We start from the raw sequence: 16,557 nt of genomic DNA on the forward strand, positions 1-16,557 counted from the left end.
GTATGAAGGCCTGGCAATTTCATACACAGATTTGCAACTCTCAGTGTGCATTTACACAACTAAAGCTAATTGAAATCAGAGAGGCTTTTCAATGTCAGATCTCCCTCCTGCTCCCATCACACTGCACAACAAGCTGTCTAAGACTCAAAAAAATTAAGCCTAGAGCCAGAGCTTTCAGGTGTTGCTTAGGAGCAAAATTGGGAAGCTGGTGCTTTCAGCATTTCCTTTGACTTGGGGCAAACAACTGTACCTTTATCTTGGCTTTTCTGTTGGTGATTTCATGGTGGAGATGGGGGATAGCCAAGGATGGCTCTCATAGACCTGTAGTGAATGCATACCCGAAACAGCCCACAACAATCCAAAACACCTAAGTGTCTGCAGGCCAGCCTTTTCCTTAGAGCAGCCCACCTCATCAGGGCAAACACAGACTGACATTCACCTCTATATCACAGGAGCAAGGAGGAAGATTTGCATTCCTCCAAGTTGTGCCTGCAAGTTGAATTTATTCCCAACAGAATCACATTTCTGTGCCCATCTTCAAACCAGTCTTCCCACCTTAGCCCTTATACTTATGCCCTCAGTGTGCGTCAGAGGCAGCCACTGGCACTTCTCAAAAGACTTCACACTGGATCCCAGTCCCTCTGCAGAAGGTGATCAAAGCTCATCACAAACCCAGCAGGGTGCAACCATAAACCGTGCCTTTTGTGGAGCCAGCCAACGCAAAGTGATTTCCTGGCATGAGCATCATTTAATACGTCTTGAGGAAAGTCATCTACCCTGCCTTCCACAGCACCGACTGCAGGAGATTCAGACACTGTGTGCATCAACGCAATGGAAAAGAGAGAAAAGAGGTGAAATGCATAAACCCAGGGGGTAATGGGGTGAGGGAGGGAGATACACTGTGCTCCTGGGGAGGGTGACACTCTCCAGGGACCGCTGGGATCTTTGCATCGAGGCTGTGCTGCTCCTCAGGGCTGTCCTCCTGCCTTGAATCCAGCACAATCCACCACACACTGCAGTCTGCAGCACACCAAGCCTAACCTCAGCTCTCGACAGCAACAAGAATTATCACAATCGCAGGGAAAAACACATCAGATGTTTTTATTTCCTGCCCAACCACGATACCTATGTTTTTCACCCAGAGAGTGGTGATGTACTGGCACAGGTTGCCCAAGGAGGCTGTGGATGCCCCATCCTTGGAGGCATTCAAGGCCAGGCTGGATGTGGCTCTGGGCAGCCTGGTCTGCTGGTTGGTGACCCTGCACACAGCAGGGGTTGGAGTTGGATGATCATTTTCAACCCTGGCTGTTCTATGATTCTACGTTTGCTTACTGGGCCACCCTATACACACCACGAGAACCCACGATGTGCTGCTCACCAGGACCTCTCCCAGCGGCACACAGGGCCACAGATCCAGGCCAGGAGCTGCCGCCCTGCTGTGCCAATGGCCATTTCCTGCCGGCACGAAGGCCACACGAGGGGAATGCCCGACCCCAGCACCGAAACCTGGGACTGGGAGAAGTCCCCGTCCATTCCCACACCGCGAGGTTTGGGTGCTTATCGTTAGATCTGATTCTATTTTTGCAAAGGATTTTACACAGCATTTCGTGCTGTTCCAGCAGTGCAGCCCCAATCCCATCACATAGCAGCACAGCGCCGTACAGCCTCGCCCCATCGCGTCCCACAGCCCCCCCCCGAGCCCGGCCCCCCCCTCGAGTCCCCCCCGTGCCACCCCCCGTGCAGGCCCACCTTATCCATCAGCTTCCAGCACTTCTCCACCATCTTTTTATCCACGGCGCCGGGCTGATGCGGCCCGAGGTGGTGGTGATGCGGCTGGAAGGCGTCCTTCATCAGCCCGATCAGCCCGCCGGGGCCCTTCTTCAACGGAGCCGACATGAGGGCAGCGCGGGGGCGGCCGACCGAGAGCCCACAGCCGCCCCCACCCTGAGCGGCACCGGGCCGCGGCCCTGCGGGGCTGACGGCCGTGAGAAGCTCCGGGCCGGGCAGGGCCGGGCGGGCGGCGACAGAGCGAGCCGCGGGCGGCGGCAGCGGCGGCGGCGGCGGCGGGGGGCGCCCGGCTCCAGCGCCGCTCCGCCCTCCGCCCCGGCCACGCCGCGCTCTGATTGGCGGGCCGTCCCCTCCGCGCGCCACGCTCCGCCCCCCCCCTCCGGGGAGGAGCCGCTGCCCATTGGCTGGCGTCAGCGCCCAGTAGGAAGGAGGCGAGCGGAGGGCCGAGCGGCAGGACACGCCTCGTCCATTTGGAGCATGCGCAGAGCGGCAGGAGGGCGGTGCGGCGGCCATGTTTAGTGCGGGCGGGGTGGGGCGGTGTTGCCATGGGAACGGGTCCCGCTGGCGGCGCGTTGCCCTCGGGCCGTTCTGCGCTGTTCTGCGGGTCTTGCACAGCAGACGATTTCCCCTTTCTAAAAACCAGCTTCCCTTTTCCCCAAATAAAGAACTGACAAGCGTTGAAAGCGGGAAGCAGGGCTGTCCTGTTCCGGCACAGAGCTTCCCCATGTCTGTGTGCCCCCAGAACCTGCTGTACCATCACCTTATAATTGCTTGTGTCTTTGTGCCGGCCAGACCTCAGCACAGCGACCGTAAGTGGGAAGGCTGCTGGCACAGGGCACAGAAGGCCGTGGCCTCTGCTCCTTCCGTGGAAGCAGAACCAAAGTGAAGCAGATCTCTGGTGCCATCCTAAGGCATCCTAAGGTGGTGTTTGGTGGCATGGTGGCATCTCCCTCTGTAACAGGGCAAGCATTGCACCAGAGCGTGGGAGCAGGGAGAGCAGGGAGAGGAAAGCAGGCCATGCCGTGTGCATGTCTGTATTTTGACACAGCTGACAGCAGCAGGCCTTTGGAAATTACAGCGTGAGCCCGAAAGTGACCTCAGTTCTATTTCCGTGCCACCTTCAGATCCTCTTTTCAGCTCCCTTTCCAGCCAGAACGCTTCCTCTGTGACAAGCAGGGCTGCTGCAAACCTGCGTCAGCATCACGGTGTGGGCTGCAAGGGGAAGAGAGACTGCAGCAATGCTTTGACACCCCTGGCCTGCAGGCTGCCAACCAGCTTGTGCAGGGCCCTGGATGAGCAGGGCGGTGTGAAGCAGCACGCAGCACCGGCTGGGAGCCCTGTGTCGAATGGTTCTAAAGCTCTCTGTCTTGATTTTACTGCCTTTCGTAGAGCTCAGTATATATTTCTGGGACAGGCAGCTCCTTGTCTGGCTTTAATTACCTGGGCAAATTTTCTTAAGGATTATATTGACCTCAAATATGTCAACGTTTATTGAGGCCGTGTTCCTGAGGCTTTTCCCATTAGATGTTAATGGATTCTGGCTAATAGTCAAGCCGGATTGACCACCGGAGGGTGCCCTGGCCAGCTCCAGGATACCACAAGTACCTGGGGAAAGGGATGGGGAGGGTTCCACTGGCTTTGCGGAGCCAAAGAGAAAAATCACCATGGCCTCGATCCAAAGAGATCAGAGAGCGTGCTGGAGCAATTGCACTCCTGACCATCTGCTGCTGCTCTGGGCATGCCTCACCCCTAGTCATGGCTGTGTTCATGTGCAAGGCTTCAAGGAAAGGTTGCTGTCCCCTCCCTGCAGAAGGGGCTGTGGCATTCAAGTTGGATTTTAGAAAACAATTATGCTCAGAAAGAGCGGTCAGGCATTGGAACAGGCTGCCCAGGGAAGTGGTGGGGTCACCATCCCTAGAGGTGTCCCAGAACGGTGGAGATGCAGCACTTGGGTACACGGCTCAGTGGGCACAGTGGAGATGGGCTTATGGTTAGATCTGCTGAGCTTACTGGTCTTTTCCAACACTAATGACTCTGTGATTCTATCCCTATGCAGAGCCTCTGCCAGCTCACTGCTCCTGCTGCCCTGCCCATACAGCAAGGTTTAGGTTCCACTGAGCAAATCTCACCTATATGCTCCCAGGTGTTTCGGGTGAATCACATCCTGAGCAGAAATAACTGTTTGAAATCCCCTCCCTTCCTCCCCGGCCTGTTTTATAAAGAGGCTCCAAATCCAGCCACAGTCCCCAGGGCAAAAATCACTGCAGCAAGCAGGAGAGCAAGCAGGAGGGTGTGCCAGAGAGGAGAGGCAGGGCAGGAAGGGAGGAAGATGCTGGGCTTGTCTCAGGCTGTGACCTGGGGGCATCATCTTTCCCACTCCATCCCTGCAGTGGCAGGGCTGCTGCAGGACCACAGCTCACATAGGGCAGAATCCACCCAAACTTGTGGGAGCCACATCCTGCAGCCAAACCCAGCCAGCTGAGTTCTGACAGTGGGGCTGGCTTTAGACCACTCCAGCACTGCTGTGCTGGGTGTGTGTGGCCCATGCCTGTGTCACAGGAGAGAAATGCTCAGCTGCTGCAAAGCGGAGGCGGGTGCGGGGCCAGGCAACCTGCCCTCGCTGTGCACACAGTTGCTACAACAACAGCTTGGCTCGGAGGCAGCTGCTGTGTCCTGAGGGATTGAGCTCTGTGCTCCCAGCTTTGCCAGAAGGATGCCTCCAAAGGGCAAAGGGAAGAGGAAAAAAGGAGCGAAGCAACACAAAAAGGGAAATGCAGCAGGTGAGTCTGGGGACTTGCAGACTAACGCCAGCTGGGACGTGCCCCTCTTCTCTGTCCCCTGATACCTCCCTATGTGCCTGATTAGAAACAGGAGGCAGCGGGGTCTGGGCTCTGCTCAAGCATCCTGCATCCTACCGCACCCTGCAGCTCAGTGGGACCTGGGTGGGGGGTCAAACACAGTGGCTCCTCCAGGCCCCAGCTCCTCCTACAGAGCTCCAACTGGAGGTGTGTACTGGAGGAACACAGGTAGGGGTTTGGAAGGATCCCCGAACCTCTGTGTGCTAAGGACCCCAGCTACTTCCCAATCTTCACCGTGAAATCTCCGCTTTCAATCCCAACCTGACATGCACCTCTCCAGGAAGCTGCTTCAAGTAAAACTGGCTACATCCCGATCCTTTGCACAGATACAGCCCTGGCATTAGTGTTTCAGCTGGAGGCATGTCCCAGCCAAGTTTTCCTGGGTTGAACATCTCCAGGCAGGCTGCCCCCAGGCCATCTGACAGCTCCCAGTATCCCTGGGCCAAGCCCCACCAACCAGCTAATTCTGACTCCGTCCCTTCTTCCTCCCCTCTGGCAGCAGAAAGCCAAGCTGCAGCCACATCCAGGAGAGCAGTGCTGGAGGCTGACAGGCTGCAAGAGCACCCAGGTAAGATGGGGAGGAGCCAGGAGCATGCTTGCAAGCAAGGAAAAGCTAGGAAAGATGCAGTGTTGGACCAAAGCGCTGGGCAGGGCATCTCGCCCTATGGTTTGAATACAGCCACGGGCTCCAGTGTGCTCCAAGGGCTGGATCCCAGTGGGTCACCCCAGCAGCACGCTGCCCCCACAGCAGCCCTCTGTCTCGCAGCTCACTGGAGGGATGTGGCCTGGCAGATGAGGGCTGACACTGAAGGGCTCCGGCGGAGGCTGTGGGAGCTGGAGCAGGCACTGGAACGGGCGCAGGATGACAAGCGAGACATGCACGAAGGTAATGGACGGGGTGGGAAGGGGCAGGTGCAGGAATCCCACATCTCAATGCCAGCCAGGGATGCCAGCCAAGCTCACCCCACCTCTCCCATCATCCTGTTCTGCTCAGCCCCAAAGCACCCATGCCACTGGCATGCTGAGGCTGTGCACTCGCTGCACCCCAACTGCTGTCCTTAGACCAGACCACAGCCTGCAGAAGTCACTGCCTCACCGCTTCCTTCAGCGTTTGAGAAGGAGATGGTTTTAGCAGAGGTAAAACCTCAGCCAGAGGTTTGCGGTCTTTGCCACATGCAAAACTCCGTGCTCATTTTCACTCTCCCACGCTCAGCAGAGGTTGAACTAACTTTCTACCCCCCTCCCCAGGGCTCCCTCCTGCCCCTACCACAGCCCAGCAGGACAAGGAGAGGGGGCATGGCCACTCCAGGTGCACAGCCTGCAAGAGAAACCTTGGCCACAGGTTCTGGGCTCCTAGCACAGGGATTGCCTGCTTGTCCCTCCTATTGTCATCACTTGTCCCTTTCTCCTCTCCTTGGTTCCCAGAAATGACCCGGCAATACCAGGAGCTGCAGAAGCAGACAGCAGCACACAGCCAGCGCCTGGAAGCAAAAGTGAAAAGCCTGCAGGAACAGCTGGGTATGGCCTTGCCTGCGTGGGATGGGAGTGGGTTTGTTCACTCCAGGGCAGGAAAGCATTCATTTGGGGGAGCAAGGGGAAACAGGAGATATTCACCTTGTGCTGCTGTCTGCCAAACAGCAGCTGAAGGCAAAGCTCAGTCCCAGCGCATCCCTGAGCTTGGGATACTGAAAGCAAAGGGGATGCTGTGCTCCCACCCCATCCCAAACCCTGGGGTGGGGGCTGTGCCGCACTCTCCATGCCCACACAGTGTCCCCTGCCTTTGTCCACAACACCCCACAGCCACCAGGCTGCAGGAAACCCAGCACACCCAGCAGGCTGCCACCAAAGCACTTGCAGAGAGGGACAGGACCATCGCCCAGCTGCAGGGCAGAATGGACATCATGCAGAGGGAGTATGAGAAGATCTTCCACGTGAGCAGGGATGCGGCTGCGGGTGGCTCCCTTCAGCACAGTCCCCCCTCCTCACCGCCCTCTCCCCCAACTAGGACAGCCTGGACCTTGTGCTGGCCAAGATGGCAGAGACCAGGCAGCACTGGGAGGAGGAAGGCACAACCATCTGCCTGGAGCACAAGCAGCACCTGCAGGAGTTCGGCCTCAACCCCCTGGAGATGTAGCACTCAGGGACCCCCCACAGGAGAGGACAGGCTCTCAGCCTCTATCAGCACAGCTGCCCCGGGGTTCTGTCTGTCCCTGGGATATGCTGCTGGATGACAGACCCCCAGCACACCACTCACGTGAACGGCAGCGTGGATTTGTCCTTTAATCACTCTCCAAAGCAGCGACATGGGAACAGTGCTGTGATGAGGGCAGGTACCACCCAGCAGTTTGCAGAGGAGGAGCACGAGGGAGCACGAGTCCATGCAGGGCAGACCTGAGCCCAGATGAGAGCTGGGGGGTTCCTTCAGCACCCTTTTCCCCTTAGCCCAAAGTCCAGCCCCCTGGGTCATGGCACGGAGGGCAGTGCCTTGGCTCTCCTGGGGGCAATCCAGAGCCTGGAGCTGAGCATTATGTCCCCAGATATCCCTGGAGGTGTGGGAGTGTCTTCAGATTACTGCTACATTCAATAAAAGCTTGAGGCCAACCTTGGCCAGTAGAAATGAGTCTCTGGTAGGTGTGATGCTGGAAGTTCTACCCCAGGAACACAGATGCAGTGCTGTTCATAATGACAATCATTGTGTTCTCTGGGTATATCAGCAGTGCTGCATGGGATCCTGGCTGGAAGCAGGGTGCTCCAGGCTGCTAGAATGCATGGCGCAGCTGCCTCTGCTCTCTGCATGGGCTCTGCAGGGACACAGCAGGGACAGGTAGGCAGCACACTGCCACCAGCCCCGTGGTGCCAGGAGTTCAGCACAGAGGGCACAGGGTAGGAGGATGCCAGACTCAGAGCAACGCAGTGAAAATTTTTTACCTGTGTGATGGTTATGCTGTTGGCAGCAGTCATCAGCCAGGAGCCAGGTCCCTTTGGTCCCACATCGATGTGACAGAGCCCAGGGGAGTCGCTGGGAGAGGGCAGGGAGGACGTGCAGGAGCCCAAGGCAGGGTCACCGTCATCGAGGAACAACAGAGGAGACAGCCCTATCTGCAAGAGCATCACGGTTGAGCCATGCAAACCCTGGAGCTCCTTGGCAAGCTGGAGGTCTTGGAGAGGACCTCACTATGCAGGTCTGGGGGTGAGGAATCCACCTTGCAGGCTGTGCGATCCGCAGCACGTACCGAGCGGTAGAACGCATCGCTGGCAGGGTCGATGACCAGCAGTGTCACCTGCTCCTTGTGGGCACGGATCCTCAGCACCGTCTCCTGGTGGTCCAAGCCCTCGATGCTCTCACCATTCACAGCCAGGACCCGGTCCCCTTCCTTCATCCCTGCCTGCTCAGCCGGCAGCCCCGCGTCTATGTCCCATAGGAACTGGCCTGCGGGGATGAGGGAGGAGGGATGCTCACCAAGGCATTCAGAGGGCATCCCAGCACTGCTGCCCCTGAGCGCGGGTGGGATCAGCTCCCTTAATCAGCTCCCTTACCTACGGCCCCCGAGCCGTAGTCATCCTCCTTGAGCAAGAACCCATAGCCAGCGTCCCCTTTCACCATGTGCAGCTCCCGAGCCTTGAAGGGCAGCCAGGAGGTGTCTGCCAGGGCAGCTGTCACCTGCAGCCCCCGCAGGCGGTAGAACTCCTCCACCGGGCCGGATGCCACCAGCAGTGTCACCTTGCTGCCGCTTTGCTTCAGCTGGAGGAAACACGCATGATGCTCAGCACCACGACCAGCCTCAGCCCTGTGCCCAGCACCAGAGCACACACACACACACACCTTTCGGGCCAGCTGGGTGTGCGAGCAGCTCCTGACGCTGTGCCCATTCAGCTCCAGGAGCCAGGAGCCTGATGGCACTCCAGCTCTCTCCGCCGGCCCATCCTGCCGCACTGACAGCTGGAACGTGCCCTTGACGCCTACAAGAGGAGCAGGCTGCAGCATGCGAGGCGATGCTCCAAGTGGGGTGATGCTGCAGGCTGCCAGTGCCAGCTGCTTCCCTACCTTCTGGCCCCGACACGCTGAAACCAAAACCGCTTTTGTCCCGTGTGATGTGGCAAAGGCGCGGGCGGATGTCAGCGGGCAGCATTTGGGACAGATCTCTGCCCAACGCTTTGGCTGCTTCGTAGGAGTCGCCATCCAGCACTGCCAGCAGGACCTGGTTCCCGCTGGCCTTGATCTTCTGCACCACCTGCAAGGGACCAGGCTGCAGACCCCGAGCATGGTTCTCCTCCAGTGAGGCCAGCATCCTGCACTCCCTCTGTGCCCAGCTGGGGGTACCTGGGTGTTCCCACATTGCCAGGATGCTCGTGGCTTACCCGGTGGTGCTCCATGTGGTCCACGAAGAGGCCGTTGACCTGGAGGAGCCGATCCCCATCCTGCAGCCCCCGGCGCTGGGCCAGCCCCCCCAGCTCGACCTGCCGGATGACGTGGCCCTGGCAGCCCAGCTCCTCATGCAGGCAGAAGCCGAAGGTCTCTGTGCTGCCCTTGCTCAGCAAGTAGAAGCGGGGTTCCCCCATGGCCTCGCCATCTGCGTGGGGACACGGCCCATGAACAGGACAGCAGAGATGCTAACAGGGCCATGGTCTCCCTGTTCCTCTGTTGTAGGCATTCACCTCCCTGCAATGCCCACAGGTGACCAGAGCTGCCTGACCCCACGCTGATGGGGGAAACCCACATATTTACCCATGTCCTCAGCCAGTGACAAGGCGGGGTTGTCAATCCCATCTTTGGGGTTAAATTCAAATTTTCTGCAATGATAAAGGGTAGGAGAGGCCACATTAGAGCAGCAGCCTCATCATGTTCCCCTGCCCCCCCCACAGCAGCCTAATTCCTGCTGGGGCCACAGCTGCAGTGCCTCCTCTTCCCTAGGGGAAACCACGGAGGGATGTCACTTTGGGATTGCCCCTATAACTCTCTTGTTGTGAAAAACATTCCTGGGACTGACAGCCACAGCCCACACCACCCCTGCACTGCCCAGCTGTAGGGCCGGGGGGGAGCACAGCACTTACATGATGGATGCTTTGTCGCCCTCGAGCCCTGCAGAGGGAGAGGAGAGGTCAGCGCAGAGGATAGCGAGCTGGGAGCAGAGTTGGGTGCTCAGGGCTCATCTGTTCACATGCCCTGCAGGGTCTGCGCAGCCCCTCAGGACTTTCGGGTGGAGGTGAGAAAAGTAACCAGGGCCCCAGAGACAGACAAAGCAGCATTCCCCTGCACACCTCCCTCAAAAACCCTCCAACTGCACCAAACCCTTGGAGATGGGATTCCTGCCAATGCCCCCCTTCAGCCCATCGGCATTTTCCCGGGTGCCCGCAGCTTTCTGTGGCTCTGACACTGTTTTGCCCCATGAAGAAGCAGAGCCTGGAGACATGCACACGAGGAAGGGTCTCTGTGGGATGAAGCCCTGCAGCCCCAGCACATACCTTCCGTTTGCTTCATGGCTGCAGCGAATTCGAGAGGGAGCAAGGTACAGGGTGAAGTGGCAGGGAAGCACGGCGTCCCCGCCTTCTCCAAGACGCCCCATGTTTAATGGTTAAACAGCTCCGAGTTTCCCCTGCCCTCCCAGCCCTGGCAGTGCCAGCCCTCACCCAGCAGTGCTGGGAGCTCAACCAGCACCTGGGGCTCAGGAACAGCCCCTGGGTGTCCCACGGTGGGGAAGACGGACACCAGGAAACAAAGCGGTGCACTTTAATGCCACCAAGGGTTTCACAAGCGAACTTCAGTCCAAGCCCAGCAGACAAGTCCCTTTCACACCTGGGCTTTGTGCCATATTTCAGCCTGGCCCCACATACCCAGCACCTTCAACAGCTTCGGCAGCACCCAACCGCTGGGCATCTCCGCTGTGATAAGGGTGCTGGTGAGGCGCTGCACACTCCAGCAGCTCAAAGGGTCCCATGCTGGAGCTTCCCCAGCATCTTCTTCACCTCACTCTCCACCCGTAGGAACTTGGCTTTCCTCCAGGGGTTGACCGTCTGCCTCCGGCTGCTTTCCAGGTCCTGCAGGATGATGGTCAGGTGCTGACAAACCCTTTCGCGGTCCCAGAAAGGCAGATTCTTGTGCACCACGTTCAGGATGCTGGACCAGTAATCAGAGACGTCAGTGCCTGCTGTGAGGAAGACCAGTGCCCTGACGCCGTCCCGGTCCATGCGCAGGCTGTCGAGTGCCTTCTTGCCGTCCTCACTGATGTCGTTGAAATATAAACTATGGGGTAAAAGGAGATGCTGAGGGCTGGGAGGAGGGATGTGGGGCTTTCTGCTGCAAGGAGGGATGCTGGCTCACAGCGTCCCCTGCGAGAGTGAAGGAAAGGGATGTGTCAAACTCACTGCACTTTGTCCAGCGTCGCGTGCTTTTTGGCCACCTCCACCACACGCAGGGCAGCCGTGTCCGTCAGGGAGTTGTAGCCCAGGTTGAGCTCCTGGAGCTGCTGGTTCTCAGCCAGGTGCTGGGCGATCAGCTCCACACCACGGTCTCCCAGCGCAGTGTGCAGCAGGGACAGGTGGGTCAGTGAGCGGTTGCCTGCCAGCGCCTCGGCCAGGTACTGCGCCCCCTGCTCGCCTATGGGGTTGTTCCCCAGCCTGCAGGGATGTGAGCTCAGGGTGCTGCCTGCAGCATGCAGCGGGGTTTGGGGTGAGGATGGGGCAGTACTCACCGCAGGTTGCTCACTGCACACTTGTCGTGCAGGAGCAGGTCGCGGATCTCCTTGCAGTCATCAGGGCCCAGGCTGTTGAGCTGCAGACTGGTGCAGAGCAAAGGAAAGGGATGGTGGCAGGACCGAAGCGTCAGCCGTGGGGCCGTTCACCCCATCCATCCCACCACCGTCCTACGCAGGTTCCCCATACAAGGTCACCCAAGGCTCCCTCTCCACAAGCGAGCTCACAGCAGCCACCCCAGTGAACGGGTAGCATCAGCCAGCAGAGCCAGCACCAGCAAAAGTGAGGGAGAGGAGGGGGATCCGGGTGCCGCCGGGGGGGCTGAGGGTCTCAGGAGGGAGCAGGACCCCACTGAGCCCTCCAGAGCATCCGCAGGAAGGAAGCACCGCACAGCCCAGCCGCAAAGCTGCGTCCATCTCTGCCGAGCACGGCTCGCCACCCCCTGGGCAATGAGCAGACTGCAGGTCTACAAATCGGACCAAGACAATCTGGGCTGCGTATCTCCTGCCCCGAGCGAGCCACGAAGCGATGCTATGCGGCTCCGGGTGCTGAGCAAGGGCAGGGAGCCGCATTCCAGCCTGCTGTGCCAGGCGCAGACCGCTGCCCTACGGAGGGGGCGGAGGGACTACAAGTCCCAGCGTGCAGTGCCTGAGCAGAGCTGCTGGTGGAGCACCGCATGTCGCATGTCGGAAGCTGTAGTCCCTCCCCGTGATACGCTCTGAATGTAAACAAAGGCATGGCCTGCCTTAAAGGTGGCTCCTTGCATGGGCACAGCGCCCGGGGGCAGCAGCAGGCGGTACTCACTGGAGAAACTTGCACCGCAGCAGGACGGGGAAAAGAGTCCTCAAGCTGCCGGTGTCAAGGTTGCAGGAGGTCAGATTCAGCTCCTCCACCTCGTGGTTCGTGCTGCCCATGACAGAAGCCAGAACGGAGCACTTGAGAGGAGTCATCTTGACGGAGGAGAGGTTGACGGTCCGGAGGGAGCGGATGGCCTCAGCTGTGAAGGGTTCATTCTGGAACTCGTGCAGGAAGAAGAGGTAGTCCATGAGCTCGGAGGGGGGCAGCCCTTTGCGGCTGTTCCTGATGACAGTCTTCTTCATGGCCTTGGCGATCTCAAAGGCCGCCAGGTTCTTGATGGAGCAGCCCAGCTGCTCCAGGATGGCGCGGTTCCGGCGGGACAGGATCCCACCCATGAAGATGGGGAAGAGCTCAAAGACTTCATCGTCGGCGGCCTCATCAGGGTGCCGCATGGGACCCTCCACACCCAAGATGCTGGAATTGATTTGATCCAAGACGTCATCGTTGTAGTAATCCTCCTCTTTGAACAGCTCCTCTGCCATGGTGCGGGCGATGGTGTCCCGGCCTTTCCCGCTCAGCCGCGAGAAGAAGCGAGGGAACATTTTGAGCAGGTTGAAGAGCACCGGCAGGAAGCGCAGGGGAAGAACTTTGGAGATGATGCTCAGCACCACAGCGGCATCTTCGCTCACCTTCCCGATGATCTCCGACACCTCCTTGCCCACTTTCTGCACCAGGGTCTTCTTCTCGCCCAGCACCACATACAGGGCCGCCAGGTACTCCTGCATTGCAGGGATGGTGAAGACGAAGGTGTGCTCCTTGCCTGGCTGCACACACGGCGTGAGGAAGAAGCGGAAGACATCACTGCGGAAGACCTCCAGCTGGTTGAGCTCGCTTTCGGTCTTCATCTCCACCTCAAAGCACTGCCGCAGGTCCTCCTCTGTGAAGCTGGTTTTGCGGGACATCACCCCTTCGTGGGCCAGCTTGCCCACAGTCTTGGCCACGTATTTCATCATGGAGATTTTGGTGGGGTCAGTGCTATCCAGCACCTCCCCGCTGAAGTTGAGCCGCAGGAAGCTGGTGTAGATGCCACTCAGGGTCTGGCTGGGAGGCACCGTCCTGGTGAAGTAGAGGAAGTGCAGCGTGGTGCACACCAGCCAGCAGTAAGAGGGCAGGAAGCAAGCGGCGGCGATTTGGTTTTGGCGCTCCAGGTTCCTCGACAGCATCTCCACCAAGTTCTCCTGCTCGCCAGAGCGGCTGGCCACGTCGTTCTCTCCGTCACAGCCAGGCTGGCTGAGGCGCAGTTGGAAGTACAGCTTCTGCAGGTTGGTGTCTGAGAAGCCGCAGATCTCTGCGTAGCGGCCCACGTACTTACCAGGGATCCGGTGCACCGCAGATGGGCGTGTTGTGACGATGATGCTGGCCTGGAAGCAGAGGGCTGGGTGAGTTTGGAGGTGCCTTTGATCTAACCTCAGCAGGATCCCAATCCTACAACTCGTATACAGGAGCACCCAGGAGCTGGGGTCTGAGAAGCTGCTGCCCAAAGGTTTAAACCTGGCCCAAAGGGGACAGAGGAGCTTTCCACATCCCTTTCTAGACATAAGCTGAGCCTGGAAGGCAACAACCCCACAGACTGATTCTCAGGTACTATTTTCTTTGCCTTACCAGGCCTCCCAAATATTCCCCAGCAACAAACCAGCATGGAGAGTTCTGCCAGGGGTAGAAGTTACAAGTTGACTAGCAGCCAAGCTGTGCGACAAAAACTAGCACAAGGCTTTAATCTGCAATACCCCAGCAGCCACTGACCTCTGGCAGGAGGTATTTCCGCAGCAGGTTTACCACGATAGCAGAGGGAGGCAGAGGCTCATTGGCATCACAGCACAGCTCGGTGCCAGCCAGTCGGAAATCCAAGTTGAGGCGCTCCAGCCCATTGAGGATGAAAAGCACCTTGAGGTTGGAAGAGCCCAGGAGCGGCACCACGTCCCGGAGGTGCTGGTACTTCTTGGTGATGAGACGTCTCAGGGAGATGGGGACGTGACTGTAGGACAGGTCCTCACAGGAGAAGGGAATGACCAGCTCAAAGCGGGGTAGGAGACCGTGGCACCAGTCCACCACCATCTTTTTGATGAGGGTGCTCTTCCCTGTGCCCACGGTGCCGTACAGCACCACGTTCTTCACCTGCCGCCCGCAGGCATCCACGTCAAAGAGATTCTGGAGGCTGATGACCTGCCTGCAGGGCTGCTGGAGCTGGTGCTGGATGGTCAGGTCAGGTGAGGGCTTTAGGATCTGCTCCAGGGAGCTCTCCCGGATCACTGGGTCCACGTGGACGGCATCTAGTGAGAACGAAGGGCCAAACTGCCTCTCTTCGTTGGGCTGGTTGCTGAACCACGCAGACAGGCTCTTCTGGTGTTTCTTAATAGCATCTAGGAGGAAAAAGGTGTTTAGCAATACAATGTCTTCTTGCTGCCACGAGTTTGGGAAACTCTTGGGAAAGCACAGGCAGGAGGCAGAACCCTGCACTGCCCTGGGCAGCAGCTGTGCAGGACACTCCATCCTCCTCAGCACAAGGTGGCAAGCTTACCAGATGAGGCCACGTTCCTGAGATGGTCCAGGCCATGGTGGGAGGAGCTGCGCTGGGCTCGGTTCTCCTGAGACCTTCCCTTGTACCGAACACAGCTCCTGCTAGAGGAAAGAAAGCATCGGGAGGTGGGCAGGGGCCAGCAGCCCCGAGGGCAGGGTGGGACAACACGAGGCAGTGCCAGGTAAGGGCTGAATCAGAGTGGCAGGGAGTTGGCTCTGTGTGGTTTGCTAGTGCAGGCAAAGCAGCATCTCTGCCTACAGAGCCCCAGTGGTCCTGAGGCAGCAGCTCAGCCACCCGCATCCCACTGTACCTGGGGATGGAGATGCCACCCATGTGGAGGATCTTCCTGTGGAAGCAACTGCCTGCAGCACCTGTGGGGATGAAGCATTCCTGCACTGATCATGGCTCAGCACCCCACAGAGATGGACACACAGACTGTAGAGCTGAGGATGGACTTCCAGCAGGGACACCTCAACCCCAGGAACAGGGTGGGTTTGGGGTCACAGCTCACCTGGCCCCGAAGCAGCACAGAGGTACACACACCGTGCTGCCCTGCACCCGGGCTGGGACCCACACAGCCGTGTCCAGCTGCCCCAGGGCAGCCAGCCGTGGTACTGCATGGCCCAGGACATCTTCTGCCTGAAAGAGAGGGGACAGCTGAGAAGGAGCAGGGCGCTGAGGATGTCCTCACCTGTAGGGTGAGCCTACCTGCTCCCCAAAAATCCACAGAACTCAATGGGGGCACGAGGGGCAGAGGAACGTTACCTCCTGGTGCACAGCCAAAACTCATCGGCCTGGATTCAGCTATTAGCACCGCATCCCGGAGAGAAAAAGCGCTGGAGAGGAAGGAGCTCGACTTTTTAAAAGCTTTATAGCAAAACAGCGCCAAGCCCAGCTCTCCCCCCGTCCTCCTGCAGCTGCATAAGAGGGGCTGAGCAGCTCGGGAGGATCCCGAGGGCGGCCGGAGGACGCGCTGTCCTCCCAGTCTCCCACCGCAGGACGGGACCGAACCGCCGCCGACTCATGCGCTGCACGCCCGGCTTGAAGGGAAACTGAGGCACGGGAGGGGGGAGGAGGGGGTGAGAAAACTGCAGAAAACGCGCAGGAAACGATGAGCCAAGCAGAGGCCGAGCTGGGCTCGCACCGCGCTGCTTTCTGCCATCCTTACCCGGCTCCCAGCCCTCCCTCTGCTCCGCCACCACCTTCCGCCGCCTTCCCCGGGGTTCCGGTTGGGGGCAGCGCGGCCCCGTTTCGCTTCCCTGAGTCGGGAAGGGCTCCGAGGCGGCGGTGACTTCCTGCAGCACCGGCACGGCACGGCACGGCACGGCCGGGAGCAGCGCCGCACCCGTGCGTCCAGCCACGTATCCGCGGGCCCGAGGGCAGAGCTGCTTTTGTAACAGCGGGAGGTGGTGCCGAAAGCTGGGCTGCTGCCTGGGGAGAACAGCCCGTGCTCACAGCGTCGCGTATCCCTCTGCATCCCGGCACCCAGCAGCACGCAGCCATCCCAGCATCCCGACACACGCGGACCCCGCGCCCACTCGGGAGGAAGCGAAGGGTGCGCTATAAATATAAGTTTTATTGATGTGTGAAATCCACCAAGTACAGCTGGCAGCTCGGAAACGCCGGTACGAGTTGCGACCCCTCCACCTGTATGGCAACCCTCCGGCCACCATGAGTGCTGCTCACAAGCCAGGAACCCCCCCTCCCCACACACAGGGCACTCACCTGCAGACAGCACTGCTCCCCAAACAGCCCAGGTCCCTCCCCCAGGCCTGGCCACACCTCTGCAGGGCAGCGATGCATCCCCATTGCAAGGCAGCAGGTCCCACCGCTGGCAAAGCCCTC

The 16,557-nt window shown here is 59.2% G+C and overlaps 4 protein-coding genes across 8 annotated transcripts in view; 1 reads left to right on the forward strand and 3 right to left on the reverse strand.

Annotated features, from left to right (window-relative positions):
• CBL (Cbl proto-oncogene) overlaps positions 1-1,944 on the reverse strand; it is a 34,160-nt gene extending 32,216 nt beyond the window's left edge. The window contains exon 1 of the mRNA XM_042882429.1: positions 1,750-1,944. Coding sequence (XP_042738363.1) covers positions 1,750-1,896 — 147 coding nt within the window. The 5' untranslated portion in view covers positions 1,897-1,944. The remainder of the gene's footprint in view (positions 1-1,749) is intronic.
• Positions 1,945-4,475: 2,531 nt separating this feature from the next.
• On the forward strand, positions 4,476-7,234 carry CCDC153 (coiled-coil domain containing 153). The gene is made up of 6 exons (XM_042882549.1): positions 4,476-4,568; positions 5,146-5,214; positions 5,413-5,532; positions 6,072-6,164; positions 6,447-6,577; positions 6,652-7,234. The coding sequence occupies exons 1-6, from the start codon at positions 4,502-4,504 to the stop codon at positions 6,778-6,780; spliced, it is 609 nt and encodes a 202-aa protein (XP_042738483.1). The 5' UTR covers positions 4,476-4,501; the 3' UTR covers positions 6,781-7,234.
• On the reverse strand, positions 6,913-10,559 carry PDZD3 (PDZ domain containing 3). 2 transcript variants are annotated; one of them, XM_042882547.1, is made up of 10 exons: positions 10,479-10,559; positions 9,699-9,726; positions 9,373-9,437; positions 9,006-9,217; positions 8,692-8,878; positions 8,470-8,606; positions 8,184-8,388; positions 7,880-8,076; positions 7,575-7,745; positions 6,913-7,447 (listed from the first exon to the last, which is right to left on the reverse strand). In XM_042882547.1, exons 1-10 carry the CDS (start codon positions 10,519-10,521, stop codon positions 7,406-7,408), a joined length of 1,287 nt encoding a protein of 428 aa, XP_042738481.1. In that variant the 5' UTR covers positions 10,522-10,559; the 3' UTR covers positions 6,913-7,405. The 2 variants fall into 2 exon arrangements, with proteins under 2 accessions (XP_042738481.1, XP_042738482.1); XM_042882548.1 differs by lacking the exon at positions 10,479-10,559 and adding an exon at positions 10,110-10,280.
• On the reverse strand, positions 10,359-15,912 carry NLRX1 (NLR family member X1). 4 transcript variants are annotated; one of them, XM_042882544.1, is made up of 10 exons: positions 15,881-15,912; positions 15,478-15,548; positions 15,224-15,351; positions 15,023-15,083; positions 14,713-14,813; positions 13,938-14,554; positions 12,141-13,555; positions 11,336-11,422; positions 11,010-11,261; positions 10,359-10,887 (listed from the first exon to the last, which is right to left on the reverse strand). In XM_042882544.1, the coding sequence occupies exons 3-10, from the start codon at positions 15,342-15,344 to the stop codon at positions 10,569-10,571; spliced, it is 2,973 nt and encodes a 990-aa protein (XP_042738478.1). In that variant the 5' UTR covers positions 15,345-15,351; positions 15,478-15,548; positions 15,881-15,912; the 3' UTR covers positions 10,359-10,568. The 4 variants fall into 4 exon arrangements, with proteins under 4 accessions (XP_042738478.1, XP_042738477.1, XP_042738480.1 ...); XM_042882543.1 differs by having other exon boundaries at positions 15,478-15,764; positions 15,881-15,898; XM_042882546.1 differs by lacking the exon at positions 15,881-15,912 and having other exon boundaries at positions 14,713-14,810; positions 15,478-15,868.
• Positions 15,913-16,557: the final 645 nt, after the last annotated feature.

The sequence above is a fragment of the Lagopus leucura genome, unplaced genomic scaffold, assembly GCF_019238085.1.
Source record: "Lagopus leucura isolate 7727_CA_CO unplaced genomic scaffold, USGS_WTPT01 Super-Scaffold_100034, whole genome shotgun sequence".
In the NCBI taxonomy this organism is placed as follows: Eukaryota; Metazoa; Chordata; class Aves; order Galliformes; family Phasianidae; genus Lagopus; species Lagopus leucura.